Source organism: Aedes albopictus, chromosome 2, assembly GCF_035046485.1.
Source record: "Aedes albopictus strain Foshan chromosome 2, AalbF5, whole genome shotgun sequence".
Lineage (NCBI taxonomy): Eukaryota > Metazoa > Arthropoda > Insecta > Diptera > Culicidae > Aedes > Aedes albopictus.
In genome coordinates this window covers 183,835,504-183,862,226 of record NC_085137.1, presented here as the reverse complement: position 1 = coordinate 183,862,226, position 26,723 = coordinate 183,835,504, and the positions used below count along the sequence as shown (strand labels likewise).

Genomic DNA, 26,723 nt, shown 5'->3' with positions numbered 1-26,723 from the left:
TTAGAATTTCTCCGACTCGAACAGCGACAAATTGGTGATATCGCCTGTGATCGGAAGCGCGAATCCATGCGAGAACAGTGTTCGCGTCAGTCCAGCAGAAACGTTTACTGATGGAGTACGTGTGTTGTGTTTGGATTGTTTCCATCAGACGACAACCCAGGACAGCCGCCTTGAGCTCCAGTCTTGGAATGGAGAGGGCTTTGAGCGGTGCTACTTTCGTTTTAGCGCCGACGAGAGCTACATGTGTACTATGATCAGTTTCTAGACGGAAGTACACCACGGCGGCATACGCTGAATCGCTTGCATCCACGAAAAGATGGATTTGAAGAGAGGCGAAATTTTTCGGAACAGAGCAGGGGAAGTAGTATCGCAGTATCCGTAACCGGTTAAGCTGTTGTAATGAACTAATCCAGTGTTGCCAGCGGACGTTAGTCTCTTGAGGAATCTTTTCGTCCCACTCCGTCCCCTTTATCCAAAGCTCCTGGATCAGTACTTTCCCGTGTATCAGCAGGAACGAGATGAGGCCAAGTGGGTCAAATAGACTCATGACTACTCTGGCTACCTCGCGTTTCGTAGGAACGTAGTCATTTTTCAGGATCTGGAGGATATCTTCACGCGAGCCCAATGTATAGACAAATACATCTTCGTTCGGTAACCATTTCATTCCCAACACTGATTCAACTTTCCCAGCTCTTTCCAAATCAAGGTTCTTCGGCTCCGTTTCTATTACTTCTCCTATTCCATACAAGACATCTGGCTCGTTCGACAGAAATCGACGGAGGGTGAAGCCGCCCCGAGCGTGTACCAGTTTCACTTCGTTCACGACACTCACCGCCTCGGAAATTGTTTCGAAGCTGTCCAAATAGTCATCGACATAATGTTTATTAACGATGGCTTCTGCTGCCCGAGGGTATTCTTCGGCGAACTCTTCCGCGTTGAGGTTCTTCACGTATTGGGCCGACGCTGGTGAACAGGTGGACCCAAAAGTGGCTACGTCCATCACGTAGATGATAGGAGGATCCGTAACATGCTCTCTGAATAGAAAACGTTGAGACTGACAGTCAGGTGAGCGGATGTTGATCTGATGGAACATTTCCATTATGTCTCCGGTCACAGCCACCGGATATTGTCGGAACAGGTATAGGACTTTAGGAAGCGGAGTTAAAAGATCCGGCCCTTTCAGAAGCTGAGAGTTTAAGGACGTGCCGCCTACTTTTGCTGCCGCATCCCAGATTAGTCTTACCTTTCCTGGTTTTCTAGGGTTGGTAACTACGCCCAGGGGAAGGTACCACACACGACTTTGGTCTACCGACGTCAATTCCGTCAAACTGGCACGGTGCGCGTAGCCCTTCCGTTCATACTCGACGATCTGTTCGCGCACACATTTTTGTAGAATTGGATCCCGTTCAAGCCGACGCTCAAGCGATTCCAAGCGTCGAACGGCCAACGGGTAACTATCGGGGAACGTCGGATCATCGGTCCTCCATAGCAGGCCAGTTTCAAAGTTTGATCCTGAAGCCGTTCGTCGTGTCGTATCTTTCAAAAGTTGCTTGGCACGCTTCTCTTCGAGTGATTCAACGATATTATCCTTTCCTGCAACACCAACTTCCTCCAGAGCGAAGTAGTCTCGAAGCTGATCGTTCATTTCCTGATCCCAATCTCGAACTGAAGCAACGTGAAACCCAACAACTGCTGAATGTGATTTTTGATTCGGAACACATCCATATATGCTCCATCCTAAACGACATTTCGCACCAATAGGATCCATTCTTCCTCCTTCGCGCAGCTTCAACGGAACTGCTAACCTGAGATTATCCAAGCCAATCAGTATTTTTGGCTCCACTAGTTCGTAATCCTCAATCGGCAGTCCACGTAGATGTGGGAAACGTCGTGCTAGGTCCTGATACTTCATGGTCTGTGTGGGCAAGACTAAACGACCCACTGTCCGAGCGTGGGCAAGCGTGTGCCGTGAGCTGACTCCCTTGCCGGAGATATCTAGCTGTACAACCTGCGACTTGGGTTCGACCCTTGTTACATTTCCTGTCCATTTCAGTGTCAACGGTTCATGCACTCCTGTGATACCCAGTCGCTTGGCCACCGAATCCTCTAACAGCGTGTACGACGAGCCTTCATCGATGAACGCGTAGACAGTCTGGGAAGAGTTGCGGCCATGCAATACGACCGGTACGATCCGAAAGAGTGGCCACTGGAAATCTCCGGAGGTGACGTGACTCGGCGACACGCTTACTTCCGTTTCCGAAGTGGCAGGAGAATGAAGAAGAGTGTGATGTCTTTGACGGCATTCGTTGATTCCACATCCTACCCAAGATCGGCACGGCCACTTTCCGTGGCTGTTTAGACAAGTTCGGCAGAGCCCTTTTTGCTGAACCAATTTCCAACGCTCATCAATGGTTGCCCCGATGAACTGATGACAGTCGGCCACCCTATGGCCCACTCTACCACAGGCCAGGCACGTCTTGGCGGGTTTCGAACTGGAGGGAGTAGGGTCAAATCCGTCGTTCGGACTTTTGTCTGTCGAGTGAGCTTGAAGCATACCCGTATATCCGCCTTTTTGTTTACTGCTCCGGGTATCTGACGTTACGGTGTGCTTCTGGCTCGCGCTGAATCCCGGTAGAGAAAAGGAGACCTCACTTGCAGCTGTTACCAGACTCGACATAAATTCACCGAACGTTTCGAGCGTCGCAACTTGTTGTTTGGTTTTAAACATTGCCCAATCAAGTCGCAACGAGCCGGGTAGCTTTTCGACGAGTTCCTGCATAAGTACAGGATTCGCCAGGTGATTATATTGGTTTGCTGCTTTGAGATGGTCTACCAGGTTCTGCACTGCCAGACCGAAGTGCATTATGGTCTCTAGACGGTCGTGTCTCGGGGGCGGTACTTGATGGATCCTATGCAACATTGACCGAATGAGGAGTTCCGGTCTGCCGAAAAGAGTGCGCAAGGTCTGTATAACATGCGGAACGCTGGCCGGAAGCAGTAGACGGCTCCTCACCGATTCCAGAGCATGTCCCTTTAGTGATCGCTGAAGTCGGACCAGATTTTCCGCATCCGAGTAGCCGCATGTAGTTGTAGACTGCTCGTAGTTACTAATGAAAATCGGCCAGTCTTCCGGGTTCCCATCAAAAACCGGTAGATCCTTCCCCAGAACCTGCCTAGCAGCTATTTGGGTTTGCGACAGCATCCGAATGGGGTGTGAAGGAAGGATTGCGGGAGACGGTGGCAGTGAAACAGAATCGGGTGGTGCAACAAACGACGAACGTACGTTAGATGTATTTAGTGGTACAGAAGTCTGTGGCTGAGCAGGATTATCCACTGGGTCTTCCGGAATCCGATAAATATTGGATTGATTTAGAATTCCAACATGTTTTCCGTCAGATCGTCCAACGTCGTCTTGATCATTCAGCCAGTCATGTACCTTTTGCCTTGAACTCACCACCGAACCACTTCTGCTGCTTGCTTCGGCCATCTGTCGTACAATTTCCTGGCGTTTCTCGAGCGATTCCCTTCTCACTTGCTGTTGCTTTCGTTTCGCATCTAGCTCTTCCTGCAGCTTGCGCTCGCGAATGCGTTTCGCTTCCTCCACGAGCTTCCGTTTTTCCTCCAACTGATTTTCTTCTTCTTCCAATAGACGCTTCTTGATGTCTTCCTGATCTTTTAACTCTTGTTCTTGCAGCATTCGTTCTTCTTCGATGAGTTTCAGCTGTTCTGCCAACATTGCCGCTCGTACACTAGATGTTACGCTGCCATTCGGATCCGGAGCCTTCTTTCCCTTCCTCGATCCACCTTTGGAACTTGTTTTCGAACTCCCTTTCGCCTTGCTACGTGGATCACCGACCGGGACCTTGAGATGATCGTTGGAAACCCCTGGGTTCACACATCGCTTACAAACGTACCTGTTCTCCGATTTTCGAATTTGTTCGTCGACACCGGCGCACCCAAAGTGCTCCCAGAGCCTGCATGAATCGCACTGGACCATTTCATCTTCGGCGGAGTCTTTCCGCGAGCAGGATTGGCAATTACGGGGGGATTCGCTGCGATTTTCCATACTTCCGATACCCGCACAAATTTCTTAAAGAAATTGTTGGGTTATGTCACCAACTCCGTTTAGCAAACACCTTTTTATGTTAGTGTGCTTTAAGCTGCAAATAATGTTTATTTTAGTTTAAGTTTTTTACAGTGGAAGTTCAATTCAACTTACAAATTTGGTTTTTTTATCTGGAAGTGGAATAGGATAAGCGCAGCCTTCCAATTGGATAAACGTAGATCTAGGGACACAATATCATTAGCTACAATTCACTTCTACTCTACTCGTACTTACAATAGTAATAGTTCAACGAATGAAACTGAATATCGCGAAGTAGTTTAGGATTAGGTTTTGGAAACTGTAAATAGCTGTAAATATAACTTTAGTAACTATAATAATTAAGAGATAATTCAATTATTTCACCGTAGAATAGTTGGATATAGTATAGCATAACTGGAATTCACTTTGGGTTTTGTTGTTCTATCATCCTTTTAGCTAGTCATCTTCGGTGACGTTTTGTCGAACCTCACGTCAGAGTTGACAATAGAACCAACGTCGACAGTGTTGCCGTGGGACAGGATTTTGTCGCAACACCACTCTTCCCGGGAAGGGAATTTCGTGGAAAATGTCCTATATGGAAAATTACAAGCAATTGTAAGATCACTTGGAGCAAGGACAATTTTGTCCCAATTCACCAAAAGTGGAAACAACGAGGTGTGTGTTGAACTGCGGTTCACAGGAGTTTCCTCTAGTAGACCGAGTACCCGTAACCGGTAAGTGCAAGAAAGGGCTTCTTGTTTGAGATGAATGTGTAGTGGGGCAACGTCAAAGAGAACTTCTAGCGCTGCCGTAGGAGTTGAAGAGAACGCTCCAGACATCGCCATTAAGCACATCCTTTGGAGATGGCCTAATTTTGATTGGACCGTTCTCACTTCACCTTTTTGCCACCACACAAGACATCCATAAGCCAATATTGGCCGAACCACAGTTGTGTAAATCCATTTGATATACTTGGGTTTTAGACCCCAAGTTGTACCAAAAGTACGCCGGCATTGCCCGAAGGCCATACAAGCTTTCTTGATTCTGAACTCAATGTGAGGTGTCCAGGAAAGCTTGGAATCAAGAATGACTCCAACGTACTTTACCTGTTCAGTCACATCGATTTCAGAATCAAAGAGACGCAAAGGTCGAACGCCATTATGGTTTCGCCTTTCCGTGAAAAGAACAATAGATGTTTTACTCGGATTAACCGAAAGGCCATATTGGCGACACCAACCCTCAACTACCTGAAGGGCGTTTTGCATCAGGTCGAAAAGGGTGCTGATGCACATACCAACTAACAATGTTAGGTAGTCGTCGGCAAAACCATAAGTAGGAAAACCGCTATTATTGAGTTGCCTCAATAGCGTATCTGCTACGAGATTCCACAAAAGCGGTGATAAGACTCCCCCTTGGGGGCATCCACAAACACTCAATTTCCTAATCCCTGCTAGACGCAATGTCGAGAAGAGATATCGGTTTTTGAGCATTTGGTGAATCCAATTGGAAATCATTGGAGATATATCATGACTCCGTGCGGCTTCCAATATGGCATCGAAAGACACGTTGTCAAAGGCACCCTCGATATCTAAGAAGACACCCAAACAAGATTGCTTTTGAGCGAATGCTTTCTCGATATCGTAAACAACCTTGTGTAAAAGAGTCACAGTGGACTTACCAGATTGGTAGGCATGTTGGTTCACATGAAGAGGCACGTTGGCCAGATGAACATCACGGATATGATGATCCACAATGCGTTCTAAGCATTTCAGAAGAAAAGAGGTCAAACTGATAGGTCTGAAACTCTTTGCTTCTTCATACGACGCACGACCCACTTTCGGAATAAACTTTACAGTAATATCCCTCCAGGATTTGGGAATATACCCTGTAGCAAAACTGCAAACAAGTAGTTTTTTCAAAACATGTTTGAAATAATCAAATCCCTTCTGAAGCAAAATAGGATAAATCCCATCTGCCCCAGGAGATTTGAAAGGAGCAAAGCTATTAAGAGCCCACTCAATCGATTCTATAGTTACAATACTCCGAGCCGAAGCTAAAGAATCATAACTACAAGAAAAGACATCAGGATCATCCGAAGATGTAATATCCACACATCCAGGGAAGTGTGTGCTGAATAAGCATTCCAGAACTTCCTCATCAGAGGAAGTCAGATCGCCATTTGGCAAACGAAGTTCGTTCACCCGGAAATCCTTAGATTTCGCAAGGATTTTGTTTAACCGACTGACTTCACTCAAGCTGGAAACATTTGTACAAAAATTTTTCCAGCCGAATCGTTCAGCAGACCGGAGAGCTTTCCTGTAGGCCTTGCGAGCCGACCTGAAAGCCTCCGAACCAGCCGAACGTCGTCTGTTCCAACTCTTTCTACATTGTTTCCTGAGTTTCGCCAGATCAGAGTTCCACCAAGGGGTTCCTCTTGTGATCTTCACAGACCGTAGAGGGCATGCTTCTTCAAAAGCTTCCATGATGAAGGTCGTTGTAGTATCAACGGCATCATCTAAATCACTTGGAGTGTCAATGGATGGTGAATATCCATGAAATTTGGCTGCAACCAAATCAGTATAAATATCCCAGTTTGTTGACCGAGGATTCCTGAAACGCAATGTTTGCGAAGTAACATTTAAATGTTCAAAAAAGATATAGCGATGGTCAGATAAAGATTCTTCATCTGACACATGCCAATTGGTCAGCTCGTGACTAATTCTGCTAGAGCAAAGCGTTATATCTAACACTTCCTCTCTAGCAGATACCATGAAGGTTGGGCGGTTGCCTATGTTAAGTAATGCAAGATCTGTACTACTTAAGTACTCCATCAAACTGGAGCCTCTCAAGTTAATGTCTGAGCTGCCCCAGATGATATGGTGAGCATTAGCATCACTGCCAACAATTAGCGGAAGGCCTTTTGAAGTGCAGTATGCGATGACTTGTTTGAAAGCATCCGTAGGGGATGGTTCATCATGTGGTAAATACACAGAACAATAGACGTATTTCCTGTTGAGGTTTCCAACAGATACATCAATTGTGATAGCACATACATCTCTGGGGGTTAGTTCAGAGATGAGTGTAGCAACTATTGCGTTGTTGACAAGCACACAGGCTCGAGGCATGACACGCGAGTTTGCCATTTCATGTTTACTGAAAGTGGCAAACACCGGGTTCACAAGGTTTCCTAGATAGAAATTTCCCTTACGAAAGTAAGGTTCTTGTACCAAGGCCACTTGGGCTGTACCATTTTGCATAAGTCTGCAAAGATTGATCGTTGCTGTTCTTTTATGCTGAAGATTGATCTGAGCTATCCTAACCGTAGCCACTACCCAAACTAGGTAAGATTAAACTCTTCGCAACAGCAGCACAACAAAGAACAGCAACAATAAAACCAAATCGGTATCGATTGGAAAACGCCAAAGGCGAGGATACACAGAATACACTGTGTAAATCGCATAATGCGAAACCATATAGGTGAAAATTTAAACTAATTAACAACATCTTCATAATCCCGCCCTTATTTAGCCTCAAGTGAGACTAAAGAAGGGCAGCTGATTGTCTCGGAGAAACACAAGGTCCACTGCACCATTGCTCCGGTTAGCGCAGTAAGGGCTACATACTGTGGAGGGCGCCCTGGTACTCCACAGGCTCCGTTAGCGGTTAGGTTTTTATTAGACCCCCCTAGCCATTCATTCCTAGGCACGGTAAGCATAAAGCCGCATCACACCATAGGGGTCACCTGTTGGTGGATTCTTACCACCGGAACAGGCGGTCCGTAGTGTTATTCTTAGCCAATTGAGACAATCGCTACCGACACTACACAGCTATCTAGGCTGATCGAGAAAAGAAGTTAATATTGATGATCAACTTCATACGGACTCGAACAGCCGAAAACCACAGCAGACGGAATCGACTCAGATCGACCACGTTCTGATTGACGGACGGCACTTCTCCGACATTATCGACGTCAGGACCTATCGTGGCGCCAACATTGACTCCGACCACTATCTGGTGATGATCAAACTGCGCCCAAAACTCATCAATGTACGGTGTATCGACGATCGCCACGATACAAACCTAGAGCGACTGAAACAACCGGATGTCGCCTCAACATACGCGCAGAATCTCGAGGCCGCGTTGCCAGACGAGGGCGAGCTCGATGAGGCCCCTCTAATGGACTGCTGGAGTCAGTAAAAGCAGCCATCAACGACGCAGCCGAGAGAACCATCGGGCATGTGGAACGGAATCGACGGAACGAATGGTTCGACGAAGAGTGCAGAACGGTTTTGGAGAAGAACGCAGTGCGGGCGGCAGAGATGGCATGCTCCTCAGTGCGAAACGTGAGAAGAGAAAACATACACTCTACACACGACTTTCAACGAGAGCGAGGGTGAACTACGCAACTTTTTTCACACACAAACCAGCCGCTCACTCTCTGGCATCCATCAGCGGCACACTCAAAATGAGTGCTCAAACAAATGATAGAACAAGCATGTTTTTCAGTTTCTGCGTGCACATTTTGTGCGCACAGAAAATGTGCACACAAAAATTCGTTGAGTGCGCACTCAGTCGTGCTTCCAGTGCAATACTGTGTGTACCACAGGGAGTATGAAAGTATCATTACGCCGCCTAGTAGCAAATGCATTTGCTTGTCTAAGATATCACATAAATCACAGACAAATAAATGTTACACTAACGAAATTCCAATCTCATATATCTCATGATCCTGATTACGTAGAGAGTTGGTGTCTTCGACAAAGTTGTTTGGCTGGTCAAGGACTAACCGATAATAAAACTTAAGATTCAAAATTCCACCGCTAGGCGGTGCTAGTGAGTTAACAAATTTTATTTTTCATATATATCAGGAAAATTTGCAAAAAATTGCAACTAGCGCCGCCTAGCTGCAGAAACTTGAACCAAATGTTTATTTTTCTGAAAGCCCATGATCTACCAAACAATATTGCCGAAGACACCATCTTTCTACAAAATCAGGATGCTGAGATATGCGAAATTTAAAATTTGTTTGCTCTCTAGCGCCGCCTAGCGGTGGAATTTTGAATCTCAAGTCTTATTATCGGTTAGTCCTTGACCAGCCAAACAACTTTGCCGAAGACACTAACTCTCTAAGTAATCAGGATCATGAGATATATGAGATTGAAATTTCGTTAGTGTCACATATCTGTTTGTCTGTGATTTATGTGATTTCTTAGACAAGCAGATGCAACACTGACAAAATTTCCATCCCATATATCTCAGGATCCTGATTACTTGGAGAGTTGGTTTCTTCGGCAAAGTAGTTCAGCTGGTCAAGGGCTTTCAGAATATGCGCCGTATGATTCGTGATTTCACCGCTAGGCGGCGCAAGAGAGCGTACAAATTTTACATTTCACATATCTCAGCATTCTGATTCTTTAGAAAGATGGTGTCCTCGGCAAAATTGTTTGGTTGATCAAGGGCTTTCAGAATAATTACCGTTTGGTTCAAGTTTCTGCAGCTAGGCGGCGCTAGTTGCATTTTTTTTGCAAATTTTCCTGATATATATGAAAAACAAAATTTGCTAACTCACTAGCACCGCCTAGCGGTGGAATTTTGAATCTTAAGTTTTATTATCGATTAGTCCTTGACCAGCCAAACAACTTTGCCGAAGACACCAACTCTCTAAGTAATCAGGATCATAAGATATATGAGATTGAAATTTCGTCGCAATTTTTTGCAAATTTTCCTGATATATATGAAAAACAAAATTTGTTAGCTCACTAGCACAGCCTTTTGGTGGAATTTGGAACCAAAATATCCATCAACTGTAAGTTCTTGACCAGCTTAAGACGTCTGCTTGTCTCTGATATCACAGGATTTGATGCCCCTTAGCGGGTTTTGGACTTACTGGCATGCTTTCGGTTCACCAAATGCTCAAACAAAACTGACCCCTTTGAACACACTGCGTGTGCACTGAGTTCTGTTTTTTCTGCGTGCGCGCAGAAATTGCGCACTGGGATTATGATCTGCGGGCTCTCATTGCTCTCACGCAGCACTCTAATCACCCGCACAAAAACTCTGCGTGAGAGAAATTATGTACATTTTATTGTGCGTTTTTTCTCTCGCTCTTTTGTAAGAAAAATGAAACTGAGAAGTTCAGTGAAAGATGAGCGAAAATGGGCACAGTTTCTGCGTGACATGCCATCCGTGGCGGGCGGTAATGCTGCAGCAAGGGACCCGACAGGACGTGGAACGTTACAAATAGAAGCAGAAACAGCAGATCCGCTCTATCGGGAGAAAAAGCGCCGCCTGGAAGAAGCGGAGTGCGAAGAAATGAAACTGCTATGCCGTTCTCAAGAAACACGGAAGTTCTACCAGAAGCTCAACGCATACCTCAAAGTGCAGGGATAAGGACTGAGGCCTCTTGACGGACGGACGTGAGGTGATCGAAAGGTGAAAGCAGAACTTCGATCAGCACCTGAATGGCGTGGAGATCGTAGGCACGGGAGACACCGGCAACGGAGGAAACGACGACGCCAGTGCAGCGGAGAACGGAAATGAACCATTCCCACGCTGAGGGAAGTTAAGGATGCCATTCACCAGCACAAAACCAACAAAGCAGCTGGTAAGGTTGGTATCGCAGCTGAACCTCGAACGACTTTTTATGAAAATTTTTTGGCTGTGATATCTCTTAACAGTCGCATAACGTTTCTTGTTTTCAATTTCAACACTGGACTCGCAGTTTATTTCCTTCACAATTCTAACGGCATCAATCTTCGAACGGCGTTAAGCGTTCTTCTAACTGCACAGTATGGATAAGACAACACACCTGCCCGCAAGCAGACGGGTCAGAAGTTCGGTAAAATCAATCATAACTGCAATAGGCTTACAAATCATCGACGTTTGTGTGGTAGCAGAGAAGATGACAGACACTCACTGGTTCTTCGTTTATGGTAATTCGATAAGCGTGAGACAACATACTAAACGTGGCAGTCAAAACAATCTTCTAAGCTACTAGCAGTTAACTATTGCGAAAACTAACAAAACCAGATTACGCTCCCCACTTCAGTTAAATGTTGTTCGGTTGCCTAACAAGTATATTTTTTCCCTATGAGAAGGCCTACTCGTGTATGTGCTCTTTTTGCTTTAAATATAATGCATTAAATATAGAAAGGGATAAACCTTAGGGTCACCTTACTCGGTGAATCTCTTGATGTAGTGCTCCAGCTTTTCGGCGTTGGCACCGGAGAATTGGTCCACGACCTTCTTGTTTTTGATGTACAGGAAGGTGGGCATGCTGGAGATTTCGTACTTGGCGGCCAGATCTTCGCACTCGTCCACGTCGACCTTGACGAAGAGCACCTTTTCGGCATACTTGTTCTGGAGCTCCTCCAGCTTGGGGGCGATCACCTTGCAGGGGCCGCACCAGGTAGCGAAAAAGTCCACCACGACGAGCTTGTCGCCGGCCGATTCCAGCTTGCTGTCGAAGTCAGCCTGTGTAAGAGAGGGGATAAGAAAGCAGATGGTTTTTAAAAACTTTTTTTGATCTTGTCTGTTTATGTAATCCACTTATCCGCGAGCGGTAATGGCGGCGGCGGGCAAATCCAACCGGTTCGGATTTTGACGTTTCTTGGGGGAAAGTCAAAACAGTTTCATTCTCCTCCTCACCCCTTCACCCACCGTTTGGTGGCGCCAACCGTTTGCGATCCCCAAGAAACGTCAAAATTCGAAGCGGTTATTTGTGCCCGCCGCCGCCATTACCGCTCGCGGATAACTGGATAGAGTTAAAAAACTATCCACTTATCCGCGAGCGGTAATGGCGGCGGCGGGCAAATCCAACCGGTTCGGATTTTGACGTTTCTTGGGGGAAAGTCAAAACAGTTTCATTCTCCTCCTCACCCCTTCACCCACCGTTTGGTGGCGCCAACCGTTTGCGATCCCCAAGAAACGTCAAAATTCGAAGCGGTTATTTGTGCCCGCCGCCGCCATTACCGCTCGCGGATAACTGGATAGAGGACGAATGTCGCTGGTGCTCCCTTTGTTCTCGTTCGGAAACATGTCGGGTATCTAACTGTCAAACTGCATGCTTTTTCGCTTTGACACTTATATCCCTGCCTATCTCCACCAGCAAAAGATGTTGCGGCAGCGACGCCAGCGACATTCTTCCTCTATAGTTTTTAACTCTATTGTTTATGTAGATAGATAGTAAGGAAGGAGAAACCCCGTCGTGTAGATGTTTCCATCAACAATATTCAAAATTGATACTCAGTATTCGTTCCCATTGTAAGCTTAGTGCTCTCATTTTCATTCTACTCAAAACACAGGACTTAAACATGCTTCGTTCCTGGTTATTGTATTACTGTATTGTTTGTCAGCACTTGAGAAAACACGAAAACGACTGAAAGAGACGGTTCCGTAATTGTTTGTTTTCAAATGATAAATATGGTAGCTTAATTAATAAAAGTGCTATTACCTTATATGATCATTACAGCTGATCATAAAACTTGAAACGATCATAGAAATGCATGGTGTCCCAGTTGGAAGAAATGCCATTCACAAAAAAAAAAATATTTCTCAATTTCAAGTAGAGTTGAAATACGAGCAGCTTTCCCTCTATAATAGCAATTGCTTTGAACTAGCTCTAAAAGTACTTAACTAATGTCATGCAACAGAGGTCAAGGACAGATCACAGACAAACAGACGTAACACCTTGAACGACTTTCATGGAAATCCATCGCCCAGTTCACACTACCATCACCTGGTGGAAAAGTTGCACGAATCACTGTGTTGTGCAATATGGTCAACAGAAGGCGCTAGTGTGAAACGTCAAACGCATAGAAAAACGACGCGCGCGCTTCTGGTTGTGAAAGCCACAACTATGAGAATTTAAAATGATCGTTAAAAGCGTGGTCGATGGAAATTTCGCAAGTGTTACGTCTGGGACAGATGATTAATATCAAATGTACCGGGAGGTTCCTATGTGTTCCTGCAGTTAACAAGTCACGCAAACATAAATCGAACGTGTTCAATGGTCATCAAGCCGTCGTTTCAATGCATGAAGGACTGCGGGATTGAAATCTGTTCAACAGTGAATATGGACAAATCGTTTGCCCTTAAGCTAGAAGAAAACGCATTTTACTATAACCGAAAATTTGTAGTAAATCAAATATTTATTTAAAAAAGATCAGGGATGACATGCTCCTAAATTAGTTAGCGGTTTTAATATGAAAATGAGCTGTACTGAGCACAGTTTTTGTGCGAAATGCCATTCCTGAAAATGATCTTTACGGTGTTTTGTTTTATTCAGATAAACTTCTTTTATCTTTTGAAAAGAATGTTATTCACCTTTAAAAATAGACTTATCATTTGCAACAAGAAGTGCATTTATTTTATTACCACAGAGCAATCGTAAATTTACCCTTGTACGAGCTTTATCAGAAATTGTCCCAATATCATAGCAACCGTTTGTGGTGGCATCCCACGGGCAGTCCGACCGTGACTCGTCAGTTTGGCCTTCTTCTGCCGCCGTACTCCATGACTGACTGCAATTGTTGCTTTTGTTAGTTTTACACTGTACTCCTTTCCCCTCTACACGCTTCAACACAGCCGGCAGCGCCAGTCAGCGATGACCTCATCCACCTGTTAGTGTGTTGGATTTATGGGATCTGAAGCTGCACTCTGTGCTGCTTGCTCGTCACCAGCACAAACGTTTTCTATATTATACCTACACTAAATTACAAATCGATATCGTAAATCGAACAGATAGAATGGAAAACTCACATGTGGACGGGAACGCGAATTAGCCACTTCCGATCCGCGATAGGTGCTGCTCGCTGATGGAACTTCAAAAGGACGGACGAAAAACGGTTTCACAAGTAGACAAACATCGTTGTTATTTGCTCTGAATGAAGTAATGTAATGGGAAAATGCCAATACACGGCCTCTTCAGTGAGAATGCAAATATAAGTAATGTAGTTCCGACTAAATATCAGTGCGAAATAACTCGATAAATGGAAAGCTTTTAGGTATTCAAATATAAACACCAAGTATCTTTCATCTGCCTTTTTCATGAAGGACTTGAAAATATGTTCATGGCACTTTCACTGATTGTATAAGTACGAACTGAATCAACAATTTCTCACCACAACACTGGATTCGTAGCTGCAGTTCTCAATTCTCGGCCGCGTCTCACATTGCCCGATCGTTCTTCACCAGGTCCGCCCACCTTGCACGTTGACTTCCAGGTCTTCTTGTATTGTACCATATGGATCTCTTGCGAACACCAGCTTTGCAAGGTTGTTGTCCGGAATTCTCACAACATGCTCTGCCGATCGTATCCTTCCAGCTTTTACCACCTTGCGGATACTAGTTTTGTCGTAGAGTGCAGCGACCGTTTGCGCAGAGGCTTTGTGCCACAAGCCGACATGTGCCGAAACAATCACGGGAATCTTCTTACGAGCGAGCTAGAGGTGGTCGAGAGGTGGCAGCAGCATTACGATGAGCACCTCAATGGCGACGTTGCAAGCACCGTTGGCGGCGTGGTAGCAGATCTAGGGGTATGTGCGCAGGATGAAAGATTTCCAGCTCTCTACCTCCAAAAGATTGAGGGGGAAGTTGGCTGGTTGAAAAACAACAAAGCCGCTGGAGCAGGTCAAATAACAAGCGAGCTTCTAAAATACATTGGATAAACACTGGTAAGAGCACTACACTGGGTCATTACCAAGATTTGGGAGGAGTAACAATTACCAGATGAATGCATGGAAGGTATCGTGTGTCTCATCTACAAAAAGGACGACTAGTTGGATTACAGAAACTATCGCGCGTTCACACTACTGAGCGCTGGCTGCATGGTATTCTCTCAAAGGGTCTGGTACGTTTGGCATAAGGCCGTTTGGCATAAGGACATTTGGCATAAGGACGTTTGGCATAAAGGGCATTTGGCATAGAGTAAAGTGGGGCAAAAGTTCGAGTGGGGCAAGAGTTTCTTTTGAAGTTCTTGAGCTCAATTCAAATTATTACTTTCGGGTGTCAAGGTTGTTCGAACCCTTTTTGAAAAAGAGTCTATCACTCCAAAAATTATGAAAATTGATCTTAATATCGAAAAGTTAGGACAAAATGTTGGTTTTTGATCAAAAAATTTTAACATGCGATGGTCCTTCCAACGCATGGAATGGAATTGTAATGAAATAGATTTCGATATTTTATTTTGGGGCATAACTAGGTATATTTTGAAGATGCTTTAGCATGTATAACTTTTTGCAAAAAAGATTTGGAAATCATATTTTACACATAGTGGGGCAAAAGTTCGAATTGTGGGGCAAAAGTTCGAGTCCTGTGGCAACTTTAGATAAAAACCTAAAATTCTGCAAAATGTACATAGTATCTCTAAGAGTGATGGAATTAGTGAGAAAATTCGATCAAAGTTGAAAAAAGATGTTGTTTTGTCTAAATTTGGCGGAAAACTACTAATTTTTGGTGTAGTAAATTTAACTCTTAACTTTATACTTTAAAGTGTATTCCAGTTCCAACATCAAATATCAAGTGGATTCAGGTATTCCTATTACCAAAGTGTCAAAATAGTGTGCTACGGTTAGCAAAATTCCACAAACACTAGATTCGAACTTTTGCCCCAGTGGTGGGGCAAGAGTTCGAATAAAACACACATGTACAAAAAGTGTTGTAACTCAAACTTGAAAAGACATTTGGCGTAACTTTGTTCAGCAAAATTTTAGCTCATGGAATGTAGAATCACCACACGGTATTTATTTATTTTTATCCGCTTCGATTTTTTGAAATAAGTTGAATTTTCAACTAGGGTCGAACTTTTGCCCCACCTTACTCTAAAGCAGTGTTTCCCAAACTTTTAGGAGGTATCGCCCCCTTGGAGCTGAGAAAAAAAAATTTCGCCCCCTTCGTACAATTTTATTTTAAAAGGCAGAAACTATGCTTATCTAAAGCCTTTCAAAGCCCACTATTTTTCGAAACCGTGGCATTTCATGTATCTGTATAGGTATCGGTCATTTTGATGTCATTAAATTATAATCGTTTTTTTATTTTCTCAAATAGTATTTTTGTTTTTTTTTATTAATGAGGCTTTCAACCCTAGGTTGGTTCATCTTAGATACAACAAATAATGGTCAAAATCCAAAATGGTCGACAAATGGAAAATAATCATCAAATTATTGTTTGTTTGAGAACTATTAAAAATATATCGGTGTATTATCATCAGCTCTGACAGTTTTTCCCAGTGTTTGAAAATTCACAAATAGTCGTATGAGTAGTCATGCAAATTTCTGGAAAGTTTTCAAAATAACACCAATTTGTATTTAAGCAAAGTTTGGATTTCCTCCGGAAAGCTTCTTCAAAATGTGTTCAATCACTGAATGAGTGACGAAAAACATCAAAAAATAGTGTAATGTGATCCTGGTGTAATGCTGAAAATACGCTACTTGCAGTCCACTGGCAAATCCTGTTCCCAACAAACTAAAAAATGTGAGTTCTCCCTTCAAAAGTAAAGTAAAGCCGTGATCTCAGAATGAATTAGTCTCGGGGTCAAGATCTCGTGATTAAAGGTGGAAAACATCAGCATAGTCTCCGTTGTTTCCTTTGAGTTGCGTGAGGTTCTCACCATAGACAGAACGGAATTTTCTCCCCAGTGCTCATGAAGTGCGTCTGAAATGTCATGTTTTTGAATGAATATTTTATCAACGCCTCTTATTTGAAACAAAACATTACCTTCAAGTTAAAAAAAACTCTGTTTCTATCTTAATTTCAGCAAAAAGGTTGTAAGAATTGTCACGAGATTGTAAGAAATTTTCATATCAATTAGGTTAGTTTGGATGTTGGGTGTCTTTATTAGAGAGGTTTTCAGCCCCAGGCTGGTTTATCTTTTGGTTATCCATTAGGAATTTGCTTACTATTTCAAAGATTTATTTATACATAATTCCATTCAACAGGAACTTTTAATTCAGTTTTCAGCAGTTTTACACGATGTTTTTCCTGGATTTCTTTTTTCATGAGGTCCAATTAGAAACACGATTTTTAAATAAATCCTAGAAAGTGTATTTGAAATATTAGGGACTTTTCATGATTAAGAAGACACCCTTGACTTGTATCTTTTTACTATTGATTCAAATCATTAAAAAATCGCCCCCTTGTTTGGTATTTTCGCCCCACAATTTTGGTTTTACGAGTTTTCGCCCCATTCGACATGATTTTTGCCCCCTAGGGGGCGATTTCGCCCACTTTGGGAATCACCGCTCTAAAGGATATTTGGGATAAGGGATATTTGGCATAAAGGACGTTTGGCATAAATAATATGTGAAATATATTTTCCCTCTGGAGAAAAATTAAAGAACAGCCTTCAAGGGAATGAAGGCAAACTTGTTGTTGGTGCATTATATTAGATCTCTTATTATCGAAATAACCTTTTGCTTCCAAGAATTTGATTTTTTTTCGGAAGGGGAATGTTCCTTCTTTTGTATATAAGCTGTTCTTCATCGATACAAGCAATTTAGATTCCGGTAATAATTCTTTCCAGCAAATCATCCTTGTCTGCATATTATATCCATAAAAGTTAATGCATTATAATGTATTATCCTTCTTTTGTATACTTATCCTTCTTTTACGTTAAGTATGTAGTTCACTTTTAACTGAAATCATTTTATGCCAAACGTACTTTATGCCAAATGTCCATTATGCCAAACGTCCTTTATGCCAAATGTCCTTTATGCCAAGTGTCCTTTATGCCAAACGTCCTTATGTCAAATGGCATTATGCCAAACGGCCTTATGCCAAACATACCAGACCCCTCTCAAATTTTATGCCGCCGTCTATCGCCCATTACAAGAGAGTTATTAGGACATGGCCCGTATGAATAAAAAGTAGTAATCCACAGTTTACTACATTTTTGTAGTAAATAGTACAATTATTGATATGAATAAAAGTAAACAGAGCATTTACTACACTACAAGTTTCGAACTTACTACTTTTGTGGAACATGTTACACAATCGGTATGAATAAAAGTAGTATTTACTACAAAAAATTGTAGTCTGCTCCTGAGGTTGCTACAAAATCTGTGTTACAATTCTTAATTGTCGGTATATCAAAGAGAGTAATCTTCGAGAATATTTAGAAGCAAGTTTCGACTGAGATTAACTGATTAACCGAATCCGATACAAGCACCATCAAGTTCCAGCAAAACACGCTGCATTGTCACCGCGGTCTTGTGGGGATGGTTTTGACGCAATCTTCCCCAGATGGGGTGGCGTGATGATGTTGCAATGGTAATGAATGTTATTGGAAAATAGTGCCTTTTGCAGCGGTTTTTTATGAACGTTTCGTTGATGCTACTGACGGAATATTCTGGATGTGAGCCCGACGTCTCCACTAGACAGAAATGTCTTGCCATTTTGCTGGACAGATGTGTCATGACAGAAATGTTCTCTCGCTGTTTGCATGGATAGCATCGGTGTTGATCATTTCTGTTACGTTTACTCTTTCTGGCAGCAAAATGGCAAGACATTTCTGTCTAGTGGAGACGTAGGGTTAGTGCATGCCGATACGCATGGCGCATTTGACATAAATTTCTACCCTGCTGAGATGCCCTCACGATCGCCGCGGCGCCGTGTACAACGAATGTGGAGTACTCTTTTAGTACTGTTATATTCAGTGCTGAAAAATTCATTTCGTCATATCTAAATTCAATCACCTACAGCTCATTTTAGAAGCTGAACCTAAGAATATGGTATATGAAAAACTTGTGCGGCTAGACCAATTCTGCATGAAAGTCACGGAAAACCCGCTATTTTTCGAATATTTAAGGTAAATGTCACGGACTATATTTGAAAAATGCCAAATGATATTCACCGTGAATATCATTGGCATTTTTCGAAGGTGATCCGTGACATTTACCTTAAATATTCGAAAAATATCGTTTTTTCCGTGACTTTCTTGCAGAATTGGTCTAGCCGCACAAGTTTTTCATATACCATATTCTCAGGTTCAGCTTCTAAAATGAGCTGTAGGTGCTTAAATTTAGATATGGCTAAATGAATTTTTCAACACTGGTTATATTAAATGAGGAAGCTGCTGCATAAACCACTATTTTTTCAACCATAATTTGTCCTGGATTGCCTAATGTGGTGGAAGAGCAACCGAGAATCCACAACCAAAACAAAAACAAATAATGTAGTAAATACTAGATCGAAATTTTCGAAAGTAGTATCTACTACAATGTTCGAAAAATGATTTTATTCATACCAAAGTTACTACTTTGGGGTGGATCATATTTCAAAGTAGTAACTACAAAGCACGAGTAGTTACTACTTTTTATTCATACATGCCAATATCAGGCTGGATTCATATGGGTGAACGCGCTACAACGGATTATATGTTAACCATCCGTCAGGTGTAGCAGAAATGCTGCGAATACAAAGTGCCCACACATCCCTTGTTCATCGATTACAAATCGGCGTATGATACAATCGATCGAGAACAGCTATGGCAGATTATGCACGAATACGGATTCCCGAATAAACTGATACGATTAATCAAGGCGACGATGGATCGAGTGATGTGCGTAGTTCGAGTATCAGGGACACTCTCGAGTCCCTTCGAATCTCGCTGAGGGTTACGGCAAGGTGATGTTCTTTCGTGCTTGCTGTTCAACATTGCCGTAGAGGGTGTAATAAGGGGAGCGGGGATAAACACGAGTGGAACGATTTTCACGAAGTCCGTTCAGCTGCTTGGTTTCGCTGATGATAATGATATTATTGCTCGTAAATTTGAGACGATGGCGGCAACGTACACCCGACTAAAGAGTGAAGCCAGGCGAATCGGATTAGTCATTAATGTGTCGAAGACAAAGTACATGATGGCAAAGGGCTCCAGGGAGGAATCAACGCGCCCGCCACCCCGAATCCATATCGACGGTGATGAAATCGAGGCGGTTGAAGAATTCGTGTACTTGGGCTCACTGGTGACCGCCGACAACGACACCAGCAGAGAAATTCAGAGGCGCATTGTGGCAGGAAATCGTTCTTACTTTGGACTCCGCAGAACTCTACGATCGAATAAAGTTCGCCGTAACACGAGGTTAACTATCAAAACGCTGGACTACCGGTCTCTCTATGGGCATGAAGCATGGACCCTACGAGCAGAGGACCAACGCACCCTTAGAGTTTTCGAACAGAAGGTTTTTTTTTGTTTTTTATTTATGTGTATTTTAACATAACGGAACACTTCGAACGGAAGGTGTTGCGTACCATCTACGGAGGAGTGCAGATGGAAGACGGGACTTGCAGAAGGCGAATGAACCACGAGCTGCATCAGCTGCTGAGAGAACCAACCATCGTAAACACCGCGAAAATCGGGAAGCTACGGTGGGCAGATCACTTCATCAGGATGTCGGATAGCAATCCGATTAAAATGGTTCTCGAGTCATCCGATCGGTACAAGAAGACGTGGTGCGCAGATGGATCGATCGAGTAAATAGAGGACGATTTGCGTACTCTTCGCAGAGTGCAGAACTGGAGACGCACAGCCAAGTACCAAGTCGAATGGAGACGACTTCCTATGTACAGCAGAGGACACTGCCTTCGATAAAGTAAAAATACTATAATACGGGGGTAAAAGTCCACCAAACAGGTAACTCCAATCCAAGGTGTCAGTCAACCCGTGCTGATTGAGGGAGTTTGAAATATGCTCTATTTTTAACGGAGCCCGTAGCGTGGGTAGATCACCTTTGGGTTGCGTTGCGGCGGACTGCATCCAACTACATACATACATAACATACATGTATATGGAACAGCCTATTTTAGTAAGGCATTGCCCAACAAACTTCAGCTTAAGAAACTGTTACTCAGCTAGTTCTGTTTCTTGGGTTGTCCATTTAGAATCCGGACGCAGACAATCTCACGATGAAATTTTTAGCATTAAAGAGGACTAGTTAATGATTCAGTGATAAGGTCATTTAGAGTGTCACAATAAATACTTTGCGTCTGGATTCTAAGGGTCTGTTCCAATTGGTGAATTAAAGTTAATTTTTACTCAAATTTGACAGTTCGACACTCAAACTTGACAGTTCTCCTAAGGAAATAATTATTGAACTGTCAAGTTTAAGTGAAAATTAATTTTAATTCGCCAATTGGAACAGACCCTAACTGAACAATGCTTTAATTGAAGGAAAAAAAACTTTGGTCTTTATTACATTTTATACATTGGTAAAAGTGATAGGTCTCGGTTTGGTTCTGGCCGAGATGGATCTTGAATCAAGGAAAAAATGGATTAGTAATCCTAATCTTTTATTCGGTATTCACTGGTTTGAAGCAATAGGGACTAGGGTTCCGATGCATGGTCAATATCGGTATCATTTCTTGACTTTTTCGACAAGGGATCCAATTTTGACTGAAAAAGGAGCGTGTTAAAAGTGAAACCTATCAACCAGAATCCTTCCTTGCGATTAAGTTGAAAAAGTAAGAATACTACCTGGAAGTCCCTCTAACAATGTTTGAAACATCCAAGAGTATTAATCATATATTTCACGGGATTTTTTACATTTTTTGCGTCTTCTACAAAGTTGTTTGTAATGTAAAAATACATGTTTTTGCTGAACATCGAAAAACGCTAGCTTTTGAAATAACAATGTTTTTTTTTGCTAGGTTTCTAGCTGCACTCTGAATAGAGTTGAAACCTCAACAAAAAAACCCGATTTAATCCACCTATGGTGAACAGAACCCTTCTTACACTTATTAAAAATATTGTTGTATTATGCGTATTAAGCAAATTTATTTTGTGTGATTGACCAAAAGTTCTAGAAAATATTGTGGATTTGACATCTAGTGAATTGGTTCCCAAAATAGCATCAGACCATGGACTTACCAGAAATGCCAGACACCTCCCAGAATCTTATATGGAATGTTAAAAAAATGGCAGCTATATTATCGCTCAATTAAAAATTAGAAATTAGCAATAAACTTGATCAAAATCCCCTAACACTTTGTATGGGTGGAGCAATAAAATTTTCGGTTTTTGTTGAATAACTGGCAATCCTATGAATATTTTTCAATAGTTTTTTGTGCAGATGATAAAAATAAGGAACACCTCTCTGTTATCAAAGTCTTTGATAGTTTTGATATTATTTTTGTGAGATATTGGCTATTGCTAATTTTTGCCGTTTCAGTGCGCGTTAATATTTTAGTCTAAAATAATAGCTTTCATATTCTGGAATATTGTAACTGCCAAATAATCTTGGATCGATTAACAAATGGATAAGAAAATCAGCGAGATCCACTTTGTCTAATATCTCTTAATCAGTCGAATAAATTAGCTCCGAAGTACTTGGTATTCATGGTTATGGTGTAAAAAGGACAAAAATTATATATCTACTAAGTTGATCAGTTTTGGCATTAACTAGTTATTTTGGCTGTCCGGTTCTTACATTTTTCCCACAATATATAAATTCAAAGCTTCCATTTAACATATTGTTAGTTTTCATAAAATTCATGTGTATTTGTATTATAATTTTGTTGAAAACAATAACCTGCTAGAATACACTTTGTATGAAATCAGCATAATTTATTGATAAATAATTTCCCATAGACTGGTGAAAAACTAATGCAAGATAACAAGTGAATATAATAATAAAAAAGAATTTATTGAAATACTCTTCGTAAGATATCTCAGTAATCAAATGTCGAATCGAAATAAAATTTCAGGGCCTTCTACAAGGATATTGTAGCTTTCATTTGGTGGTTAGAGAACCCAAATCGGTTGACAGATGGCTGAGATATTTATTATGGTACCCTTGGTCCAAAATCTCTCAAAAAGTTAATCTGTATTACTCCCAAGTACTCTTTGAAGATATCTCGGTAATCAAATGTCCAATCCTAATGAAATTGTATAGGGTTCTACTAAAATGTTGTAGCTTTCATTTGGTGCCAGGATAACCGAAATCGGTTCACAGACGGCTAAGATATTTATTATTATACAATTGTTCAAAAATCTCAAAAAGTTTAGTTGTATAAATCCTAAGTACTCTTCGAAAGATATCTCTGTAACCAAATGTCCAATCGAAATAAAATTTCTGGGCGATCTACTTGGATGCTGTAGCTTTCATTTGGTGCCAAGAGAACTTAAATCGATTGACAAACGGCCGAAATATTTTTTTATGATACACTTGGTCAAAAATCTTAAAAAGTTTAGAAATATGACTCATAAGTACTCTTCGAGAGATATCTCGGTAACCAAACGTCCAATCGAAAAAAAATTCAATAGCGTTCTACTAGGATGTAGTAGCTTTCATTTGCTTCCAAGAGAACTCAAATCGGTTGACAGACGGCTGAGAAACGTGCGTGACTTTTTTTTGTAACGCACATACACACACACATACACACATACACACACACACACACACACACATACAGACATTTGCTCAGTTCGTCGAGCTGAGTTCATTGGTATATGAGACTCGGCCCTCCGGGCCTCGGATCGAAAGTCGGTTTTTCGAGCGATATTTATACCCTTCTTATGGGTGTAAGAAGGGTAAAAAGGAAAGAGTACGTAATCTTTCAGAAGCAGTTTGCCAGGCGTACGCGGAAAATGTCATCCATTAAGATACTGTTGCAAACTGACTCAGAGAGTTATGGTAGAAGATTGGAAAGTTTTCAATTAGTCAGTCAGTCAGGATTTGCCTATGTTGTGTTATGGTCACATGGTTTGCATTTGTCTTCTTGTTTGATTTTGTGGTATGGTTCAATAGGGTTCAATATGTTTTTCTCCTCGTTAAGTCAGTAGTATGTTTGCTTTTTTTTCATCGAATCATCGATCCTGTGTCAAATTGTGTTCTTGATTTCGCTAATTGTTTTCTTCTTCTGATCATCTCTTGGGTCCTTAAATTATCATCGATCCAAAACCCACAGAAACATGTTTCTGAACTTCTGATATTTTTCTGTTGGTGTCATAATAACATCCAAGAGATAAACAAAAATACGTCATATTTTGCAATAAAATTTTAAAATAATAATGATTGCTTTTTTTGAATGAGTGTAATCAGTTTCGTACCTTTTAATTCCGCCCTATGTTGCTTATCATTTGATAGATACGCGTATTTCGACTACCACTTGTAATCTTCCTCAGTGTCAGTTATCCACTGGAGTGGATGGAGTGGATAATTGACACTGAGGAAGATTACAAGTGGTAGTCGAAATACGCGTATCTGTCAAAGGGTAAGCAACATAGGGCGGAATTAAAAGGTAGGAACCTGATTACACTCATTCGAAGAGGGTGTTCTGCTTAGAGGGTTCGAAAAGTCGGTACAAGAATGATTGCTTGTCAACTCTTATGTAGGTATTTATCCCCTTACAAATACTATGAAAAATATTCAAATTCGTTCAATTGTCCTATCGGTCCTACCTCGACAAACCATGTCATTTTCTCAAGCGTGGTCATACACAAGTAACGTTGTTCAGCTAATTAAAAGCAGTCTGTTTTTGTCCAAAATGTCACGTCGAACGCATTTGTTCTAACCCCCAGAAACAATGACAGAACATTGCATTTTTGTCAAATATTTGATACGGGCATAAAACAAAATTGCAAAGTAAACATGCAAAAACGCGAAAGTGTTGTGTAAGTTTTTATAGGTATTTTCACAAACCGTACTTTTCCTTGAAATTTCTAAACCCAGGATATTATGTATGTTAAGTTTTTTCGACGTATTTAATCCACACCGAGATTGATAATACATATCAATAAGGGCTTGTCCATAAACTACGTAGACTCTTAGGGGGGACGGGGGGGTCTGGCCAAAGTCTACGCTTCATACAAATTTCGAAAATTTTGTATGAACAAAAGTCTACGGAGGGGGAGGGGGGGTCTGAGATGGTGCAAAATGAGTCTACGTAGTTTATGGACAGCGCCTAAGGGGCTGTCCATAAACCACGTGGTCATGAGGGGGGGGGGGGGGGGGGTCTGAGATGGTGCAAAATGAGTCTACGTAGTTTATGGACAGCGCCTAAGGGGCTGTCCATAAACCACGTGGTCATGAGGGGGGGGGGGGGGGGGTTCGGCCAATGACCATTTTGTATGGACGAAAAAAAAAAATTGTATGGACTAATGACCACGCGGGGGGGGGGGGGGGGGTTTGAGAAGTCCCAAAAAATGACCACGTGGTTTATGGACAGCCCCTAATTATGGAAATTATTTACAGTTTACCAATCCGCCACTGCCGTACAAGGTCAAACAGAATCGCAGATGCATTTTTTCTTTATAAGAAATCATTACTAAGATCCATCGGAATCTGACGAGATCTAACGCAGAACGAGCTGTAAACAACTTCAACCACATTATCATCTCACCCACTGAATGGAAGTGTATGGGAATGATATAGCATATAAACCAACACCCGCGAGTCACTAACTGCAATGTGTGAGCTCGCAGCCGGTTGGAACCGACCGCATCAAGCCAACTCATCGCTCGCGCGCCCGGTGTTTATGCCGGTGGGGTGAGCTTGCAGCAGTGTGTATAGTTGTCTATGTGTGGGTATGGGTCACAAACAAAACTCTAGGCGACTTTCTAACGCAAACTCACACACAAGTTCCGAAGAACAATAATTAATTGAAATACCACAGAAACATTCGCTGCGATGCGATGGCGGTCGTATTTGCCTCCTTCTACTTTGTTCGTTCATCATCACACATCGCAACGCAACGAAAAAATGACCTCGACACACAGGGCACCCAGCGGCAGCAAACACGCTGGGGCTGGGCGACGCAACCAAATGGGCGGGAGTGCCCGCGAGGGAAGGCTTATCATAAATAGGACAAAATGAATGAATGTGGTGAGATGACCCGTAATATCTCCATTCGTGTTCAAAACCACAATCTGTGGATTGAATGGTAAATTTGATTATACAATTTGCAACTAATTAGCACTTCGTTTCCTGTGAAAGAAGCGAATGTTTTCTGTTTCGTCCCACATCCCGACAGACCACCGTCCATCAATATTGGTATCACATGGAGGTTGCTGATGCAGATCACAGATCAAGGGGAAAAAATGCATTAGTCATGCCACGATGTGGACTTTTCTCACCCTGAATTACACAATAATCCAACCACCGGGAAAAACTTAAACTAGATAACTGTGAGTACTTACACCATCTTTCACGATGTAGACCATTTTCAGTTGGATTAACTCTCGGGTCGCCACAAAAAAGGACACTGAACAAATCCGATGCCGCTTTCACTAGAGGGATGGGAGGAATCCGGAATCGGAAAGTTTCACACCGAGCACAAGAAACGCGTGTTGACCGGTCGACGACTGACACTTGAGTAACGTTTTCGGCTGAGCTGAGGGAGCTGACAGCTGAGTGAGAAACGAAAATGTGACAGACGACAGCGGAATGACACGCGACGCGACAGTGACAGAAAAGTGTTTTGTAGCGTGTCGCGCACCGTGGTGTTTTGTCACGCCGACAGACGTCGTTGAAGTCACAAGCACGGTAAAAATAGTTTTCAGCACAGAGATTCAAGCTTTCGTTGGCCTCAAACACCCTCCCTGCAGGGAACAGACATTGATAAGTTCATTTTCAAAATTCACAATGAAATCACAGAGAAACAGACGTAACACTTAGGGAAGATTCAAAAATTACGTCCATAGTTTTTC

At 42.3% G+C, this 26,723-nt stretch overlaps 2 protein-coding genes across 2 annotated transcripts; both read right to left on the bottom strand.

Moving 5' to 3' along the window:
* LOC134286288 (uncharacterized) lies at nucleotides 1–4,066 on the bottom strand. The gene is made up of 2 exons (XM_062847887.1): nucleotides 157–4,066; nucleotides 1–107 (listed from the first exon to the last, which is right to left on the bottom strand). The coding sequence occupies exons 1-2, from the start codon at nucleotides 4,064–4,066 to the stop codon at nucleotides 1–3; spliced, it is 4,017 nt and encodes a 1,338-aa protein (XP_062703871.1).
* A 6,712-nt stretch (nucleotides 4,067–10,778) lies between these two features.
* On the bottom strand, nucleotides 10,779–26,406 carry LOC109409294 (thioredoxin-2). Its single transcript, XM_019682734.3, has 2 exons — nucleotides 26,214–26,406; nucleotides 10,779–11,557 (listed from the first exon to the last, which is right to left on the bottom strand). The coding sequence occupies exons 1-2, from the start codon at nucleotides 26,235–26,237 to the stop codon at nucleotides 11,258–11,260; spliced, it is 324 nt and encodes a 107-aa protein (XP_019538279.1). The 5' UTR covers nucleotides 26,238–26,406; the 3' UTR covers nucleotides 10,779–11,257.
* Between the last annotated feature and the right edge of the window lie 317 nt (nucleotides 26,407–26,723).

Bases quoted from the DNA above. Each gene is read 5' to 3' on its own strand.
- LOC134286288 (XM_062847887.1), bottom strand. From the start codon at position 4,066: ATGGAAAATCGCAGCGAATCCCCCCGTAATTGCCAATCCTGCTCGCGG. The intron at 108-156 runs GTTGTCGTCTGA...GTACTCCATCAG, and splicing joins GCTCAAGGCGGCTGTCCTGG to TAAACGTTTCTGCTGGACTG.
- LOC109409294 (XM_019682734.3), bottom strand. From the start codon at position 26,237: ATGGTCTACATCGTGAAAGATGGT. The intron at 11,558-26,213 runs GTAAGTACTCAC...TCTCTTACACAG, and splicing joins TCTACATCGTGAAAGATGGT to GCTGACTTCGACAGCAAGCT.